We start from the raw sequence: 21494 nt of genomic DNA on the forward strand, positions 1-21494 counted from the left end.
TAAATTTTTTTTTTGTCGTCGAACGTTAATAAAGAACGTTATAATTTAAGTGGGTGAGAAATTCAAACCATTGTGCCACATTAGATACTACTTTTGATTATGAATGTATACAGTATGCGTGAATGTTGTAAAGAGAAATTCATAAGGTTAATATAGTTATCCGTTTCCGTTTTTGGTCGAAATTATCCATTTTCATAAAATTTGTATATGACTGACGTTTATAAAATAAGGGGTTTTTGCTAAAAATAACCCAAAACTTGATTTTGAATACAAAAGTAGACCCCTGAAAAAACATTTGACAAATATAACCTACAGGAGTAGTGAAAAGACCATTTAATCTTGTATGTGTAAACAAAAAACGGATGTCCTAATTACCGTTTTCTCCCTAACGAAGTCTACTAAAGTAAAACTGAAGTCTACTAGTAGATTCCATTTTATCAGATGAAGTCTACTAAGTAATTAAATCTGTAAATTTAATTTAAAAATTTATAAAAAATTATTTTGGTATGAAATTTACCATCATAAATTCCGTAATCGTAACCCAAATGCAAAAAAAATATTTTTTCACATTGGTAAATGGAAATATATGTTTTTAAATTAAGTAGAAGTAAATTTATTATTTAGGTTTTAAAAGTTGTAGACTTCTATATTGAAATCTGCTAAACCGAATAAATTAACCTAATCGAAATTTAAACCAAAATTAAACCAAAAATAATATCTTAACTAAAATATTTTTGTTGTAACCCTAATTTTTTAGTGAAAAAAAAAACTCTCCCCTCTTTCCTAAACGGCGCATCGCTCGACGCTCTCGTTCGCTTCTCTCACCGCTCGTGCTCCCCTCTCTCGCCTCTCTTCTCACCATCCAGCTAGACTTATCTGACTCTTCTCGCACCGCTGGATGTCGCTCTTTCTGTCGAACAGCCTCCAACTTCGCCAGATCGGTTGGTGAAAAGATCTCTAAGCGTGATTTCATAACTTTCAGGTATCAACTCAGTTTTGATTTGTTTTGATTTCTTCTCTTCTAGTATATATTATTTCTGGGCAATGAATTGTGCAATAATACATAGTGGGCTTGAGCTTTTTTTTATTGTTCACTCTTTTTTTATTGGATTTGATGTGAATCACTTTGAATCTCTTGATGATTTGTTATATTCGATAGTTTTTGTTTGAGGTTGAATCTTCATTTCATCTTCGTTAGGGAAAACGACATGCAATTATCTTCCTTCTTTGTATTTTCTTCTTGCATATCTTTATTTATGAAATGGATTTATGGTTTTTGGGTGTTTCAGATGGAATCTCATTTTTTTGGTGCGGTTTCTAAGGATGCAGAAGCGGTGATTGTGGACCAGGAGTTGTGTATCTAGTTGGGACAGGACCTGGAGATCCTGAGCTTTTGACTCTTAAAATGTAAGTAGCCATCGAAAAGAGACAAAATCTGCAGAGTGTTTCAGTTTATTTTCTGCGACTTTGTAAATGTAAAGCTTCTTCTTTTAGTTGTGTAGGATTGTAATGTCATCCAAACTCGTATTTGCTTTGAGTTGGTTGTGTTGATACTTTGATATCTGATTAAGAAAAGGATATGGTTCACACTTCACAGTGAAATATCGGTGAAGCAATCATTAATATATCTCTTGGATTGAGGTATAAAACCTCTGCTTTGATTTCTGATAGTTTAAATTTTCTTCTCTGTAGTTGAGAGAGTCTGCAAGCAGTTCACGTGCAAAGCCAGAGGTCGAAGTGGCAGCTCCTGCGTCGGTTTCTTCTTCGGTTAAACCGGTTTCACCGGCAGTGAACTATGTAACTCTCGGAACATTCAGCTGGGATCAAGACAATGAAAAAGTCAAGGTAAACCAATCAGAAATTTTCTTAAATCAAAACTCAGTTTAGTCACAAAGTGAGGCTTTTTGGAATTGGGATGTGGTCGCAAATGGCGCTTTTCTTTTGTTTTGTAATGAGGTTTTCTTCTTGATATTTTTTTTTTTTTAATTACAGATGTACATATCTTTGGAAGGTGTTGATCAGGACAAGGTTCAAGCTGAGTTCAAGCCAATGTCTTTGGACATCAAAATCCATGATGTCCAAGGGAAGAATTACCGATGTGCCATTCCCAAGTTGCACAAAGAGATTGTCCCCGAGAAGTGTAAAGTGCTTGTAAAGCCTAAGAGAATAGTTATCACAATGTTCAAGTCTTCAAGAGGAAACTGGGTTGACATACACCACAAAGAAGATAAGGTAAAAAAGCTTAAAAACTCATGAACACCATATAAATGGCCGAGCTTTCTTGTTTGGTGAAACTAAAGCTATGGTAAAATGTTCTTTGTTTGTTCAGATCAAACCTAGTTTTGAGAAAGAGAAAGATCCCATGGCTGGAATTATGGACTTGATGAAGGTGAGCAACTCTCCTCTAAGTTTATGTGAGGCTGAGGAACATTTTTGTGAATATTCTCTCATCGCCTGCTTATGGTTTCTTTATTTTGGTGTGAAAAAAAAAACTGCAGAACATGTATGAGGGCGGAGATGAAGAAATGAAGAAGACAATAGCAAAAGCTTGGACAGATGCTAGGTCAGGCAAAACAGCTGATCCACTAAAAGGACTGTGAAGCATCTGTGACCAGTTAGCATTTCACTGGTCATGGATTTTTTGGGCGGACCACTTGTGGTTTTATCTTCTAGTGATCGTATCTGTAAAAGAAGTTGGCAAAACTGAAACACCAGTTTTAGACTTTAGTCGTATGTTTGCTTCGCTGTTTTGCGTAGTAGTTATTCCTTTGGGTACTTGACAGTTGTTTGATACTCTCATTCTGATATTTTCGAAACATGAGATGTAATAGTGATGATATTAAACTCATTTTGTGATTATAGAAAAGGAGAAGTTGTGTCTCATTTTTTTTTTTGTGAGGTTTATATCATCTTAATTTTGTGGTCATCAATTATAATGATTATGAACTCGATTTGTATATATATATGGTGATATACTATTTTATACAGATGTTTTGTTTTTCTTGTTATAGTCATTAAGCAGAAGATAACAATGTACCAGAAATTTAATGATTCCAAAGGAACCTTTGAATCTTTGAATCAAAACAATACTAAAAATTATGGGTTTAGGACCTCGTGTTTTTTTTTTGGATAATGATCATCAAGTGTAATGGTATCTATTGGTCATTATTTGTAATGAGCATAAGTGTATTGGTCATGTTATGTATTTTTATCACCTAAGACAACACATTATATCTAAAGCCATATAAAAGAACATTAGTAGACTACACGACGAAGTCTACTTTGATAAACTAAGTATCTAAAAAATCGAAACTCCTGATTCAACAATAAATATCCAATGAAATGAAATAAAATTCACTGGGTAGTTCAATCACTTAATAAGAAGCAATTCTAAACAAAAAAATTTGAAAAATAGTTTATAAATTTGCTTAAAACGCGTTTTTTAAAAAACGTCAAAAGTAGACTTCTAAAGCAGACTTCGAATGTAGACTGGAGGAGAAGTCTACTTTGATAAGCTAAGTACCTAAAAAATCGAAAATTGTGATTCAACAATAAATATCCAATGAAATGAAATAAAATTCAATGGGTAGTTCAATCACTTACTAAGAAGCAGTTCTGAACCAAAAAATTTGAAAAATAGTTTATACATTTGCTTAAAACGCGTTTTTAAAAAAATTCAAAAGTAGACTTCTAAAGCAGACTTCGAATGTAGACTGGAGGAGAAGTCTACTTTGATAAGCTAAGTACCTAAAAAATCGAAACTTGTGATTCAACAATAAATATCCAATGAAATGAAATAAAATTCAATGGGTAGTTCAATCACTTACTGAGAAGCAGTTCTGAACCAAAAAATTTGAAAAATAGTTTATACATTTGCTTAAAACGCGTTTTTAAAAAAACATAAGAAAGTAGACTTCTATAGTAGACTTCAATTGTAGACTAGATGAGCAGTCTACTTTTTCATCGAGAAGTCTACTAATGAAGTCTACTTAAAAAAAGGTCATTTTTACAATTGACCAATCTGTTGACTTTTCCTTCAGTAGACTTCAATAGTAGACTTTAGGCAAAAAAGGTTACTTTAGCAATTGACCAATGCGTTGACTAACATAGTAGACTTCTATTGTAGACTTCATGTAAGAGTAGACTTCTCTGGCAGTCTACTTTTGAAGTCTACTTTTTAAATAGAAGTCTACGGAACAAAATATGTTATTTGTGCAATTGAATTTTTTTAGTAGCCTTCACGATGAAGTCTACTTAAAAAAAGATTCCTTCCAAGTTTGACCGAACACAATAAGTAGACTTCTTTGGGAAGTCTACTGAAATTTTTTGGGATTTTTTAAATTTTTTAATTTTTGAAAAACAGAAGTCAAACACTAAAATGACCTATACGTTTTTGGTCAAATACAAAAGTAACTTTAAAGTAGACTTCGTATGCAGACGTAAGCAGTAGACTTCATACGGAAGTCTAAATCAAAAAGTCAAAATACGGTCAACTACAAAAATAACCTCTTTTCTTTAGTAGACTTCTTGAACCTTCAAACGAAGTCTACTAAGCTTTTTTTTGTTTTCAAAGGATGTCGAGTAGACTTCTCGTGAAGTTTAATGAAGTCTACTTTTTAAAAGTCAATTGCAAAAATAACCTTATGTTGACTAGTAGACTTCAGTATACTTCACGAGAAGTCTACTTTCGCGAGATGAAACTGAAATATGGAGAAATTGAAGTGCGACGATTACTTTTTACAAAATTGAGCTCAGCTACAGTTCTTTTAAGCACCCAGAACTCAGAATATCACCAAAAATAAGCAACCCAGATGTTAAGTAACCAGAAATCACCGAAAATGCATGACTTTTGGCATTGTAACTTAGCCCAGATGTTTTGGAGAAGAAATTATGAAAGAATGAGAAAGGTTATGAGTGAATGAGCTTAAATATTTACTTATTACAGCTTTAAAATTGGTTGATAAGCATTTATTCCATTTTCATGGTTGTTCATGGTGGTTGAAGGTATTGAAGACGATGGCATTCTCGTAATTAAAAAGTCTTTAGAAGGTCCAAGAAGACTTTAGCCAATTAAAGAAAAATCGAATTATTAGATGTATAATGGCATTTTCGTTAATAGTTTAAGTGGGAAGGATAAAATTGTGAGAAAATGGCAAAAAAGTTGGAGAGAGAAAAAAAAGAGATTAGTTTTGTGTTTGACTTTGAAATATGGGTTAAATCTGAAACTCTCTCATAAAATAAAGCGGTGAAAATTGAACCAAAAAAAGAGGTGGAAAAAATTGGCGCTACTCTCCCCTTCCGTGGCGCTAAATGAAAATCAGAAATTTTTCACTTGTTGGCATCACGCGAAAGGATCGACAATATAATCGTCTATAAAAATAAATCTACGATCATTATGTCCGCCTATTGTTCACCCAAATTTCTTTTCAATTTTTTTTATTGTAAATTGTGTATAAGTTTTTATACAAACAAACAAGTTTATATTTAAACTAGATTCTGACCCGTTTATGAGATGGTGATAAAATAGTAAAGTATTACATATATATTAGGCTGGCAACATAGAAATTTTAATGAATCATTGGATATCTTTATTGACAATTTTATTACATGTGATTGAATAGAAGTATAAATTTTTCATTTGACGTCAAATTAAATCAAAGCTGAATCGTTGACATGTCATATTTATTTCAATGATTTTATTACAGGTTTAAACTTTACCGGCTCAATAAATTACGGTTTCAAAACCAAACAAACATGCCGATCTTAATGGAATCAACTGGTCTGGCCTTACCTGTAGCTGTAGTCTTAAGTTGTTAGATACTTACGGTCCAGGGCCTCTAGGCGTGCCTGGTTAGCAGTAGTAGAAGGATGCAGAAGAAAATACTAAACTTTCAGATCTTTATGAAATATATAATTTTTTTGTTAAAAAAAAGTAAATATTGAAACCTCTTCAAAATTGCCATAACAAAAATCAAAGTTGATATATGATTTTGATGTTAACGTATTTAGAATTTTCTCTCAGTTTAAAATTTCCAACATAAAAATCCCTAAAATCTCCCGATTGTTACACAAAATCCGAAATTAGTATATACTGTTTTGATAAGTTAACGAATATATAAGTCGAAATCCTAAATAGCCATAACCGTTTTTTGAATACGAATGTGGAAAGTAACTGCGCAAATTTTTATAGGAAGTATCTATTATATTAAAACAGAAGCAATTTTAGTGTTTGTTTCCAAACACTCCCAAAAATTTTTAAAAAAATATTTTTATATATATATAAATTTAATTCCGAAAATTAGATATTAATCTAAATAACTAAAATTTTCCGTAAATATAGGTTATATCTATAGTTTATAGATATTAATTTAAATAGACTTCCTTAATTATAAGTTACATTTAATTTAACATTTGAAATTTAAATAAAATTTTCAGAATAACACATATAATTAACAAATATCTTATTATATTTTTTTAATTATATTCTATCAAATTAAAATTTAATATATTAAAAATAGATAAATATTAATATTATATAATAATTTGATGGAACAAATTAAGTTTTTTTATAATTATGATCTTATGCGGATTAAATTATCAAAGCATGCAAGATATTAGAAAAAAATTATTTCAAAATTAGTAAATATTTATATATAAAGTAATATAAACGGACGGTTTAGAATTATGGTTTCATAATCATGATCTTTCTCGGATTAATAAAATGAGCGAGTTAGAAATATACTTTTATAATAAAAATCTTTTTTGATTAATAAAATAACCGAGTTAAAATTATGATTTTATGATCATGGCTAATAATACTAAAAAAGGTTAAAAATATATATATATATATATATCTAAACACAAATTTTTTTATATATCACTTATTAAAAAATTATATTCATAAAGAAAACATAAATTCTATACAATGATTAAAACAAAATTCCACTGCTGATGTACGGGATAAAATTTAGTTTGTAATTATTTGGTCCAACTATTCCAGACAACAGTCATGATATACATGAGAGTACGAGATCATTGCTGCTTTTTGCAAATCATGTACGAATTTTTTTTCTTTGTTTTTAAAAATATAACATTTCAACAATATATAAAACAAAAGGAGAGAGCACGAGATCGATCAGTAGAGTTTGTACACTTCCTTAAGCTATCCTTTTTAAGCAGAAATACATGATCGACACAAACAAGGCTTCTTTGAAACTGTCATCTTGCACTAGGCACAGCTTTGGTGTCAAAGCTCATGCTCATTTCAAAGGGATTATGAGAGTCCGTGTCTTGATTCTTACTTCTCGTGGAGTTTTCAGAAGCAAGACACTGTTTTAGTTCGATAACAACTTGGGACATGCTTGGTCGTTTCTCTGAAGAAGGGTTTGCACACAACATAGCCAATTCAATAGCTCTCCATACAGAACGAGAGTTGTAATCACCATGAAGCTTAGGATCCATGATTCTGGTTATATCTCCTCTATTAAGCATAAATGTCGTCCAATCCTATAATTATCTCCAATAATACAATCCCGAAACTGTAGACATCACTCATTTCTGCCAAACGACCTGTTCTGTAGTATCTAGCAAGGCAAAAACATGGAATGAGATACACGTGTATATATTTAATCAACCAAGATGAATGTGAACGCAAATCTGGAAATTCAGGGATGGTCTAATAATACTTACTCGGGATCCAAATATCCAGGAGTACCAGCAATAACGGATGAAACATGAGATTCATCTCCGAGTTGGAAAGATCTTGAAAGACCAAAATCTTCAATTTTGCCTGAGAATTGCTTGCTCAGTAATATGTTCGTACTTTTGACATCTCTATGCACCATTGATGGTCGACATCCAATATCTAAGTATTCCAATCCTATAAAGTATAAACAGTTAGAAAATACCTTCTTAAATCATATCTACACTTACGTATGAACCAAGCAAGTGACTGAAATGGGTCAGAGTTTTTAAAAACCTAGTGCGGCGTCGACAGCTATCCGCAGTCGAGTACTCCAATTTAATACAGAGCCACCGTTTTTTCCTAAAGTTGATCCTCTCAATTAATTATCATATGATATTTTGTAATAATGTTAATAAATGAAAATGCTACTGGTATGTATATCTTTCACCTGACAAATGATGTTTTAAGTCTCCATTGGGCATGTACTCGTAGATGAGAGCCAAGTGATTTCGTTCATCGCAATACCCGACGAGGTTAACCAAATTTATGTGGTGAACCCTCATAAGAAGTTCAACCTAACCAACAAGTAAAAATTCACACATTGATTCCTAAAGATATTTAATATAACTTTTTTTTCAAGCATCTTTGCAAAGACTTAAAACATTTCATACCTCTGCTTTGAAGTGTTTATAGCCTTGTGATGATGATTCAGAAAGTACTTTAACAGCTACTTGCTCTAAACCGTTTAGATAACCATGATAGACGACGCCAAACCCACCTTCACCTAAGGCTCTTTCGAAGTTGTTAGTCATTTGAATAACCTCTGCATGGCTAAACCTTATCTTTTTTGTCTCGATTGGTTTCTCTAATATACTAGTAGGAGTGAAATCCACTCGTGGTGTAATATCTGGAGTAGCTGTACAGAGAAAAAGTTAGTAAAAGAATGATATATATCACGTACACCTAGTAATATATAATAGTTTGTTTGATTTGATCATGAGTCTCTGCATGCACCTTCCACATTACTTGGTGTCTTTTTCTATCTGATAACAAAATCGAGTACCAATATCACTACGAGGACCAAAATCACCGCTGAAGCAACTAGTGCAACAATCTTCACTGGGAACTTCTTCTTTGTGACACATGAACCAGGTGGACATCCATCATCAACCCTACAAAAAATGGAATCGATCGTATAGGAATCTGAATGCACAAAGAAATGGGTTTTTAAATGAAATGTGTGTAGGTGGGTGGAGTTAATTTTTCTTACAGTAACTTCGGCCCTTCTTTTTCTCTATTGCGAAGTGCTTGTGGTATTGGACCTTTCAGATCGTTTTTGCTCAAGTTTCTATTTAAATAGTGGAAGTATTCATAGACTGGTGAAATTGATCCCAGTGATCATTATATATAGACCAAAACATGGTAAGAAACTTACATGATCAACAATGATTTTATGTTAGCTAGAAATCCAGGAACTTCTCCAGTCAAACTGTTATTTGACAAGTCACTGAGATGTGGAAGCCATCAGAATTCATTGAAAATTGCTATGTAAGAGATTTTTACCTCAGAGGCAACAATGATCATACTTACAGCTTTTCTAGATGGGTTAGAAATTGAAATCCAGCATATATGGTTCCCGTTAATCCGCTTGACGACAAATTTCTGTTTACATGTGAAGATATAAAATTAAAACAAGTGTAAACATGGTATTAGAGAAGGCGTGTTTTCTATAAATAAATAAAAACAATCTCACAAGGAAGTGATTCTTGGTGGTGTAGACGCATCTGTGTCACTACAATTTAGACCATCCCACAAAAAATTCCTAGGAACACATGGATCACCTTGCCATGAGATTCTACTCAATCCATAAGCAGCTTTGATGCCTTTAATAGCAACCACTGCCATAAATTTGAACGATATGTTAAAGAAATTTGAAATCAACAAAATTAAGCATTACACCAAAGTGGTTATTGGGATAGTAGCAAGTTCTTGGGCTCTCCAAAGATTGTGTGCCCTTGAATTCTCTAGCTCGGTTCCCGTTTGGGAGAAAGAGATGTATGCAATGATTCTAAAACAAGACCGGACCGACCCGTTGAACCATAAACCAATAACCCGTCCGGTTTGAGTTTCATGAAAAACTAAGATAGTAGTTGACCCAAGAGAATCCATTTAAAAACCCAGCCAAAAACGGAAACCGGCCCTAGTCGAGTAGATTAAAAACCAATTTTTGTTTTTCATTCATACAACCATGATCTATTACATTTTTTATATTTTAAATATATTTGTCACTAATCAAAAGAAAACCCAGTCCAACCTTTTGGTGATAGGCACATCCGGTTCGAGGTCCAGTCCGGTTTTTGAATCATTGGATATATGAGAGTTTCGGTCTAGAAAAAAAAAGTCGTTTTAAAAAAACATGCATTACAAAATGTACATACGTACCATCATTGTCTTCTGTTTCAGCCTGGCGAAAATCGGCAACCGTGAAACCTTCAATGGCGTTAAGCAGAGGTGGGTGAGTAGACTTCCCAGATTTCGACAGCTTTATGATGCATGTTCGGTCTTCGCAAAGAACTGGAAACGGGTTGCGTACCGTGTCGGACTGAAGATATAAAGGACTGTAAGAGTCGTTGATGGACACTCCATTCAAAGAAATGTCGAACTCTCTAGTCTCATTGACCCGCAAGACTTGAAGCTCAGCAAAGTGGAGGTAAATGTAAACTTTAGCATTAGATGATTCGGGAAACTCAAGATCTATCAATGGCGCACTTGCATTCGCAGGTGTTGCAGCGGTTTTGAGAGCATCCTGAGGAAGACGGAAACTATTGGAAATGTTCACCGTAAGACTGGTGGATATTTGCTTCCAGTCAGACTGAATGTATGAGTTCCATATTCTATCATAAACATCATCCGGGTACCTATTCTTTGCCACAGTAGACTTATATCACAAAAATGATTGAATCAAAATGCCTTAGATCATTTTTTATAAAAGAACACTCACCGTATAGCGAATCTTGAATTGCTAAAATAATACCGCGAAAACAGCTTCAACGAACCCGCTGTGGTGATGTAACTGTTATTTGGTAGTGGCCTTATATCGATGGTGGACATAAATGGCGTCGAGCCATCTGTCTTGACAAGGCACAGGTCCAAAATGTTTGATCTTGGGATGTGAGATATCTCCTCCCTTGTACCATTTACGTATTTGTTAATGTCTATTGTTGCCCAAAAATTAGGGCCTATGTACAAGTCAAATCTTGGAGGAATATTTAAACCATCGTAATTCCCATATATTGCTCTAGCTCTGATCAAATAGTTGGTCCCCTGCTTCACCGTAATATTGTAACAGTTGCGTATTCCGTCTGGAAAGTATCTCAGAGTTGTTTTGTTTGGTGCTTTAGGTAACCTCCCTCAAGACTTCTTTGAATCCTACCAATTTTGCCAGTTTGGACAAAGTTTGAATCTGATGAGTACTGTAGTCCAGTAAGAGGCTCGAAATATGGAGAATGTTCATTCGGGGGTAACCCGCAATCCAAGCTGATGAACCCTGTTATGATTAAACCAGATCATCAAAAGTAAGAGTTATGAAAGATTCCACACAATTCTCTGGGCTTGGAAGGTATGTAGTCTTTTTACTCTTTCACATTTTGAAAACATGACTCCACCATATACATACCATTATCAATAATAAATATGAAATGATAAAAATGAAAATTAACATGTCAATACATTCTGCATGTTTTTAATTTAAAACTACTTCATACAAAACTTTATTTATCTAATAAACAGTAGTTTTGGCGTTTTAAGTTTATTCAGTTTTATGTTTTTTTTTAATCTTATTGATTATGATTTTTTTGTTATTTGCTATTCAGCTATTTTGTTATTCAGCTATTTCGTTTCTGATATACAATTGATATACTAATCAAGTTTTTTTTTTTTTACTTGAAAATAACTTTTATGCGTCAAAATACAATTCCTTTCAAGGTATAAAACCTTTCCTCCATCAATATGATCCTATTACCGTTCTGACCAAAAGACTTACAAAGCTTTTGATACGAGCATGGACGAGGTGCGAGCTGAGTGTCAGGCCGGAGGACTAGTCGAGACCGGAAATCACGACCAAAGGGCCGAGCTAAGCGAGATGGAGGTTCAGGAAGGAAAGCTGGCCGAGGTGAGCGTCCCAAGTCCAGAATTGACCGAGCTCACCGGTCCAATTACACGGTCCCGAGCTAAGAAGCTGTCCATGGTCATTTGGAGGTTATACACCGAACTAATGGCTAAGTTCGCTGACGCCACACTAAGCGACCGAGCTGTAAGAGTGCTGTAACACTCTTAGCTTATTCGGACGGTGTGGCCCCTTAATACTCTTTTTCCTTGCATCCAGGTTTGTCCCACTGGATTTACTGGATGGGATTTTAATGAGGTTAAGGCCCACATCTTTTTCTTATCCGAATTAGTTAAAGTCGTTACAAAGAAGTTGAAAGGCCATTCGCGCAAGAGAAGTGAAACGGACATCCGAGGAAGCCGAGTGGTCCTTTATCGTATTCAATGCATCTATTTATTATTTCTGTCTTTTGCACTTCTTATGAGACTCTATATAAAGAGCCGAACCCCCTTGTATTTTCTCATTCACTCATATCAATAAAAATTTCGAGACTTTCTCTTGTTCTTTCTGAGTTTTCCTTTCTTAGGTGGTTAGCCTTGAAAGTTTATTTTTGGTTTATCGGATTCAGTCCATAGGATTCGACGCAGCCTTCCTTACATCTTGTTTCGATTTCGTTCAACTTAGTTTTGGGGCAACAGGATTTTAGAGACCAAGTCTCACGCCTGTTCATCCTTGACCCGCGAGATCAATACTTGGTGTTTCCATCCCTTGATCAGTTTCTGTTTCTCGCGAGTTGGGCCTAAGGATCTTCGAGGCAACCCCTCACCCCTTAGCATCTCTCCGATCAAACCGATCTGGCCGAGTTTATCAACCCCTACCAAACGAGCAAGTGCAATTTCCTTGGGAGGATCGTATCAAGTGGTATCAGAGCCCACTTGCTTACTCGGTAGTGTCTATCTATCTCTTTAACTTCCGCCTTTTCTCATCCCTTTCTTCTTATATTTCCGTTATAAAAAAAAAAAAGAAATCGAAAAGTCCAATTAAAAAAAAAAAAAAGAGGAATTTCAAAAGTCAAAAAAAAAAAAAAAAAAAGAGGAAATCGTATTCTTTTCTATCTATCTATTCTTATTCTTCTCCTTCAAACATTTGATAAACCAAGGGAACCTAAACGCAATCATCGTGAATCGATTAACTCCTTTAGAACCGGAAGAAAATCTTGTGTGGGTTTGTGAGATTAATAAGAGAGTGAGTGAATCAAAGAGAGAAACACTAGAAAGGATTTTTACTAACGTGTTTGTTTTTTTTTTGCGAGGTACGTGCATGTCATCTGACTACTCGTTGGACGATTGCGAGTTCTACACGTTCAAAGAAGGAAATCACGTTCGCTGGTATACTCCCCGAGAAATGGAGGCCAAACTTAACCAGTTAACCGAATTGATGGAGCGTATGAGCCAAAGGATGGATCGACTAGAAGTCCAGCCAAGGCCCGAGGAGGCCAATGATCAAAACCGTGAGGAGCCTATGCATATCCGCCGAGACCGGAACTTCGAACAGGAGATCGAAAACCCCTTCTACGCAGATAACCACTCTTCCGGAAGTAGTCGAGTCAGGCCGCGAGGAAACCGTGGTGCACACCGAGGTCGAGCTGGATTAGACCGCGACCGAGGCAATAATTTCCCAGGCCGAGACTTCCGACGTGAAGGAGGACGACCTCAGCGACCCATCCATGAACGAAGAGAAGCCGAACCGGCTCGAGGTCGTAACGATAACGATCTAGGAGGTATGAAGCTACGGATTCCACCCTTCTACGGAAAGAATGACCCGGATGCTTTCCTAGAATGGGAAAAGAAGGTGGACATCGTGTTCAACTGCCAGGATCTGTCGGAGAGGAAGAAGATCAACTTGGCGGCCTCCGAGTTCAATGGCTATGCCATAGACTGGTGGGACCAGATCATGATCAGCCGACATAGGAACGGTGAACGGCCAGTGGAAACGTGGGACGAGATGGCCACTTTTATGCGGCAACGGTTTGTACCTTCTCACTACTACCGGGAGTTACATACCAAGCTTAGGAGGCTTACGCAAGGAACTAAGTCCATAGAGGACTATCATCAGGAAATGGAGCGATTAATGCTTAAGGCCGACGTATTCGAGCCAGAGGACGCGACCATGGCCAGATTTTTAAGTGGCCTGAATCGTGACTTACAGGACCGAATGGAGCTACAGGAGTATAACGATATGGCCGAGATGCTACACAAGGCGATTTTGGTGGAGCAACAACTCAAGCGAAAGGGAACCAATCGATTTACCCCTGGAGCCAGTTCTCGACCAAGCTACCGAGACGACAAGTCAATTTACCCCTCACGATCTAACACTCAACCGAGGACGGATTCAAAACCAAACCAGAACACAGGCAAGACCGAGGCCAGCTCATCCAGGACGTGGGACATCGAGTGTTTCAAGTGTCGGGGAAAGGGGCACTATGCCAATAAGTGTCCGAATCAGAGGGCTATGCTCATGCTCGACACCGGAGAGATCATATCCGATCACGAGGAGGAAACCGAGCCGGTCTACGATGAAGAGGAGACCGAGGAGCGAGCTGTGTCCGGAGAGTTACTTGTAGCTCGGCGTGTTCTCATAGCACAAGAACGGACCAAGGAGGAAGACCAGAGGGAAAATTTGTTCCACACGCGGTGCCTGGTCCAAGGAAAGGTGTGCAGCCTGATTATTGACGGAGGAAGCTGCACCAACGTGGCTAGTACTAGTATGGTTGAAAAGTTGGGATTGGGGACCCGTAAACACCCTCATCCTTACAATCTACGATGGCTTAACAACCAGAGGCAACTCAAGGTCACCAAGCAGGTCACAGTGCCAATCACCATTGGACGATATGAGGACAAGGTCGTTTGTGACGTTTTACCTATGGAGGCCGGTCATCTACTTCTAGGACGGCCATGGCAGTTCGACAAGAAAGCGATCCATGATGGGTTCTCCAACAAGCATTCCTTTGAGCACCAAGGTCGCAAGATCGTCTTAGCATCTTTGTCACCACATGAAGTCTATCTCGATCAAGTTAAGCTGGAACAGAACTCTAAGGGTAAAGGTATTATGAGCGAATCCCAAAACACTTCACTTCAAAAAAGAGAGTCTGAGAAAAACCTAGAAATGGCCTATGAGGGAAATCCCGTGAGCAAAGAGTCTTTTCTTGTGAGGCCTAGCGAGGTGAAATATGCCTTGGCTACAAAGCAACCTTTTATCCTTCTCATTTTTAAAGAAGCTTTGGCTAGCCATACTAACCCTGAGCCGGTTTTACCGAGCAGAATCTCTCATGTTTTGCAGGATTTTGCTGATGTCTTTCCAGAAGACGACCCAGGTGGCTTACCACCCCTTCGAGGGATTGAGCACCAGATCTACTTTGTGCCCGGAGCTACCCTTCCTAACCGACCCGCCTACCGTACTAATCCCGTTGAAACCAAGGAGCTTCAAAGACAGGTGGATGAACTTCTGGCCAAGGGTTACATTCGCGAGAGCATGAGTCCATGTGCCGTACCGGTTTTACTAGTGCCCAAGAAGGATGGAACTTGGAGGATGTGTGTTGACTGCCTAGCCATCAACAACATAACGGTTAAGTATCGCCATCCTATACCTAGGCTAGACGATATGTTAGATGAGCTTCATGGTGCATGCATCTTTTCTAAAGTTGATTTAAAAAGTGGCTATCACCAGATTAGGATGAAAGAAGGTGATGAATGGAAAACGGCTTTTAAAACTAAGCATGGTCTTTACGAGTGGCTTGTTATGCCTTTTGGACTCACTAATGCACCTAGCACATTCATGCGATTGATGAATCATGTTCTTAGGTCGTTCATAGGTGTTTTCGTGGTAGTTTACTTCGATGATATCTTAATTTACAGCAAGACCTTAGATAAACATGTGCTGCATTTGAAAAAGGTGTTAGATGTGCTTAGACATGAACGACTTTTTGGAAACCTTAAGAAATGTACTTTTTGTGCGGATCACGTTGTCTTTTTAGGTTTTGTTGTGAGTTCGCAGGGAATTCAGGTCGATGAAGAGAAGATCAAAGCAATCCAGGATTGGCCGAGCCCAAAGACTGTTGGAGAAGTCCGGAGCTTTCATGGACTAGTTGGCTTCTATCGTCGTTTTGTCCAGAACTTCAGCACGATAGCCGCGCCTTTGACCGAGATCATTAAAAAGGAGGTCGGGTTCAAGTGGGAGCAACCGCAGGAGGAAGCCTTTCAGCTCTTGAAACACAAGCTAACCCATGCGCCCTTACTAGTGCTACCTGACTTTCTCAAGACCTTTGAGATCGAGTGCGATGCCTCAGGGGTTGGGATTGGAGCCGTGCTGATGCAAGAAAAGAAACCCGTGGCTTTCTTCAGTGAGAAGCTAGGAGGAGCAACTTTGAACTACCCAACCTACGATAAAGAACTGTACGCGTTGGTCCGAGCCTTACAAACCTGGCAACATTACCTGTGGCCTAAGGAGTTCGTCATTCATACGGATCACCAGTCGCTCAAACATTTAAAGGGGCAACAAAAGCTTAACAAGAGGCATACCAGATGGATGGAATTCATCGAGACTTTTCCATACGTCATTCAGTACAAGCAGGGTAAAGAGAACGTGGTGGCCGATGCTTTGTCTCGACGACATGCCTTGATTTCCACTTTGGATGCGAAGGTGTTAGGGTTTGAACTGATGAAGGATGCCTACCTCACTGATCCAGACTTCCAGGACGTCTACCGAGCCAGTTCCAAATTTGCCCATGGCAAATACTACCAAAGTGATGGCTATCTTTTCTATGAAAATCGGTTATGCATACCTAACACATCTCTTCGTGATTTACTTGTTAGGGAAGCACATGGAAGAGGACTGATGGGGCACTTCGGAGTAGCTAAGACTCTAAGTGTGGTGCAAGACCACTTCTTCTGGCCGCACCTAAGACGCGATGTGGAGCGAATTTGTAGCCGTTGTACGGTCTGCAAGATGGCCAAAACCCGAAGCCAAGGCCCAGGTATGTACACTCCCCTTCCGATCCCTAGTGAGCCTTGGACAGACATCTCCATGGACTTTGTGTTAGGATTGCCACGCACTAGGAGAGGTAGAGATTCGGTCTTTGTGGTTGTAGATAGGTTTTCTAAGATGGCTCATTTCATTCCATGCCATAAGACCGATGATGCATCAAATGTGGCTGACCTGTTCTTTAGGGAAATAGTCCGATTGCATGGGGTTCCTAGAACCATTGTTTCAGATCGGGACACTAAGTTCCTTAGTTATTTTTGGAAAACCCTATGGTCAAAACTTGGAACTAAACTTTGCTTTTCAACTACTTGTCACCCTCAAACTGATGGACAAACTGAAGTAGTTAATCGAACTTTGTCAGCCTTGTTGCGATCTGTGATTAAAAAGAATCTTAGAACTTGGGAAGATTGCTTGCCACACGTTGAGTTTGCTTATAACCATTCGGTTCATTCAACTACAATGTTTTCTCCTTTTCAACTTGTGTATGGGTTTAATCCGCTTACCCCACTTGATCTAACCCCTTTGCCTATGAGTGAAATACTTAATCTAGATGGCAAGAAAAAGGCTGAACTGGTCAAACAGATGCACGAGAAAGCCAAGGAGAACATTCAAAGGAAAACCGAGCAATTTCAAAGAAAAGCAAACAAAGGAAGAAGCAAAAGAACCTTCGAGCCCGGCGACCAAGTTTGGATTTATCTAAGGAAGGAAAGATTTCCTGAGGAACGGAAGTCCAAGCTGTTACCCCGAGTCGATGGACCATTCACGGTCTTGAACCGCATCAATAACAATGCCTACCAGATCGACCTCCGAGGTAAGTATACGGTCAGTTCAAGCTTTAATGTTTCTGACTTAGTTCCCTTTCTTCCAGATGGACCAGACTTGAGGACAAGTCCTTTTCAAGAGGGAGGGAATGATACGAGCATGGACGAGGTGCGAGCTGAGGGTCAGGCCGGAGGACTAGTCGAGACCGGAAATCACGACCAAAGGGCCGAGCTAAGCGAGATGGAGGTTCAGGAAGGAAAGCTGGCCGAGGTGAGCGTCCCAAGTCCAGAATTGACCGAGCTCACCGGTCCAATTACACGGTCCCGAGCTAAGAAGCTGTCCGTGGTCATTTGGAGGTTATACACCGAACTAATGGCTAAGTTCGCTGACGCCACACTAAGCGACCGAGCTGTAACACTCTTAGCTTATTCGGACGGTGTGGCCCCTTAATACTCTTTTTCCTTGCATCCAGGTTTGTCCCACTGGGTTTACTGGATGGGATTTTAATGAGGTTAAGGCCCACATCTTTTCCTTATCCGAATTAGTTAAAGTCGTTACAAAGAAGTTGAAAGGCCATTCGCGCAAGAGAAGTGAAACGGACATCTAAGGAAGCCGAGTGGTCCTTTATCGTATTCAATGCATCTATTTATTATTTCTGTCTTTTGCACTTCTTATGAGACTCTATATAAAGAGCCGAACCCCCTTGTATTTTCTCATTCACTCATATCAATAAAAATTTCGAGACTTTCTCTTGTTCTTTCTGAGTTTTCCTTTCTTAGGTGGTTAGCCTTGAAAGTTTATTTTTGGTTTATCGGATTCAGTCCATAGGATTCGACGCAGCCTTCCTTACATCTTGTTTCGATTTCGTTCAACTTAGTTTTGGGGCAACAGGATTTTAGAGACCAAGTCTCACGCCTGTTCATCCTTGACCCGCGAGATCAATACTTGGTGTTTCCATCCCTTGATCAGTTTCTGTTTCTCGCGAGTTGGGCCTAAGGATCTTCGAGGCAACCTCTCACCCCTTAGTATCTCTCCGATCAAACCGATCTGGCCGAGTTTATCAACCGCTACCAAACAAGCAAGTGCAATTTTCTTAGGAGGATCGTATCAGCTTTCCTTCTGTTTTTCTGAAGTAAGATGATCATAGGATCGGAATGCCAAAAGTGACAAGTATTCTCTTCTAAAAACTACGCTACAAACAATAACAAGTAAATGTGGATACATACCTTCTGGATCCTGCGCTTGAACAAATTGAACTACAGCAAACGTTGTTATAAGTGCAACCAACAAAAGCCCATGTGAATTTTCCATATTCTCTTATTTTCCTAAAAAAAGAAAAAAATTAGAGAGTTTTTTTTAAGATCAAAATTAGAAAGTTCTGAACTATGAATGAAGTTTATAAATTATTAGCAAGGAGCACAAAACTATGTTGGACATTTTAAGCAAAAGACCAACACAAGTGCCAAGTCAGTCCTTTGAAAACGTGAATACATGTCTTCGTTCCCACAAAAATAAAATTTAACACATTTAGTATAATATGTTTTCTAGTGGGAAATACAATTGTTATTACTTATTTGCAAGTCTTTTGGTCAGAAGATGTGCAACTTGTCTTAATCACTATAGAGAACCTATCAATTATAGGATTTATAGTCTTTTAATAGCAACCAACTTGAGTAGTCAGTAGTCACATAATGTTCAAACAGGGAGAGAGATGACTTTCAAGTGGTCGTTGACTTTTTACACCGATGCTTCTTAGATCTATCTAAAGGGCGTCAGTCTTCAAGTGAGAGGTTTCAACCTAGTTCCACTTTAAAACCCAAAAAAAAACCTGTTCCACTTTGGTTTAAGTTTTATACTTTATCTACTAGATTTTGCATCCATGCTATGCGTAAGTAATTTTTAAATGCTATTCAAACAATTATATTTATGTGTATTTGTAATTGTAATAAATTTCTTGAAATTACTTCAGTTTTAATCTCAGAATTTATGTTTAGTTTTTGAGGTTTCAACGGTCTTGTTAAATATATATATATATATATGTGTGTGTGCCGTTATAAAAATATATTATTTTGTCGAATGCTTAACATTTTTGTATACCAAAATCAACCTGAAATGTAACAAACTAATAGTACTTAATTAGTATTAGTATTGACGCGAAGATAAAATACTATACATCACTTTTTCAGTCAAAAAAATAAGTTTTTTCACATCACTTGCATCCTCGTTATGTATGCATTTATGAAAGAAATTAATGAAGTAAAAAAATATTATCTTTCCTTAGCTAGTTTAATCAACACAAATTTCTGATTTATTCTAAATTAAACAACAAATTAATAAACATAATTTTTGCTTTTATATATTTTAAACTAAGACAATAAATGAATATAAAATAAAATTTGAAACTAATTTCAAACACAAAGATAGATGTATTAAATATAAATTTTGGTCAATTTTATCTTAAATTTGTAAATAGCAGGATTTTGTCAAGTAACATATTATGTGTGCTAACTTCTAAATAATTTTATATTGGCATAAAAAACCAAAAAAGTCAAAACTATTCTCCTTCTTTTACTGTTTTAATGAGTACAAATTATACTTAATAGCATTTTATTGTCTGTCAGTAAACTATTCAATTACTTTTTAGTGTATATTAAAGTTGATTTAAGAAATTTATTGTCATCCTTAACTTATGTTTAAACCACTAATTATCTCTACGGAATGATATATGTGTTGTATTTTATGTTATAGTAAATATTATTTTAATTTGTTTTATAATTTTAACTCATGTAATTTTTTTTTTAAGTTCTTCCACTGCTTGTAAGCTAGCATACCAAGAAGATAACTTAAAAAATATAACATAATAATCAATTACTATTTAATAAAAATAGTATTAACATGTAATAAATTAGTATATAGTTCTTCTTCTAATCAAAGAAAATAAGATTTTTTTATCATCTTCAATTTTATTTTTTATATCAATTTAATAAGATTTCTAAGTTGGAAACGAGGATCGGAGACCAAAAGAAGGACATCTTTGCGCTGCAAAGGCTTCCAGAAAAGAGTCTTGGGGGTATACGAGATGAGCTAAGGGAGCTGCAGGGTGAAGTTTCGAACCTGCACTTGATCGATATGGCCAACCATGCAGAAATATGCGAGGAGATAAGGGTGCTCAAAGGTGAAGTTTCTTCCCTGAAGCAGCAGATGACCAACCAAGCTGACATCCGTGAGGAGATAAGGGTGCTCAAAGGTGAAGTTTCAACCCTGAAGCTGCATATGGCGAACCAAGGTGACAACTATCTGGTTCTTTTTTTTATTTGGGTAATTGCGACAATCTCCTACATGTTGTCTTAGTTGGTATGAGCCGCTATGTGTTTAAGCGGTGTTTAGGCTTTTGTTGGCTAAATGTTGTGTATTTTTATTAGCAAGACATCTCCTGTTAAGACCCTAAACTTATGGCATCTATGTATTGTATGTTTTTGTGTATTGTTCTGTATATGTATTTCTTTTTGCTTTTGGGTATGTGTGTTTATGGCTTCAGGTTTCGGCGTGTGATGCAGGGAATCACACAATGGTAAATATCCTTTTATCTCCTGTTTGTATCTAACGACAGGGTGAAGGAAGCAGAACGTCAGAAGTCGATATGACATATTCAACTAATATGTCCACAAATCTTACCAATATGATCGGCATTCGAAACGAAGTTCGTGACAAGAAAATTCATGACCGACTTAAGGCTGATTTGGTTGAACACATATGGCTTAAATTTGGAACAGAAACGCCTTTTGATTAAACATCTACTTCCTGTATTAGTATATTATATTTTTTTAAAACATATTTGGAATAATTTGTAATTTAAATTCTAAACCCTATGTAATATACCTTGTTTGATAATGTAAGTTGGTT

General features: G+C 36.9%; 1 protein-coding gene and 1 pseudogene across 1 annotated transcript; one reads left to right on the top strand and one right to left on the bottom strand.

The window, feature by feature from the left end:
- The first annotated feature begins 1509 nt into the window (after positions 1-1509).
- On the top strand, positions 1510-2846 carry LOC18014070 (calcyclin-binding protein). Its single transcript, XM_006418854.2, has 5 exons — positions 1510-1524; positions 1693-1845; positions 1993-2232; positions 2330-2389; positions 2499-2846. Exons 1-5 carry the CDS (start codon positions 1510-1512, stop codon positions 2598-2600), a joined length of 570 nt encoding a protein of 189 aa, XP_006418917.2. The 3' UTR covers positions 2601-2846.
- A 4372-nt stretch (positions 2847-7218) lies between these two features.
- Positions 7219-18902, bottom strand: LOC18014075 (annotated as a pseudogene).
- Between the last annotated feature and the right edge of the window lie 2592 nt (positions 18903-21494).

Source organism: Eutrema salsugineum, unplaced genomic scaffold, assembly GCF_000478725.1.
Source record: "Eutrema salsugineum unplaced genomic scaffold, Eutsalg1_0 scaffold_4, whole genome shotgun sequence".
NCBI classification, from domain to species: domain Eukaryota; kingdom Viridiplantae; phylum Streptophyta; class Magnoliopsida; order Brassicales; family Brassicaceae; genus Eutrema; species Eutrema salsugineum.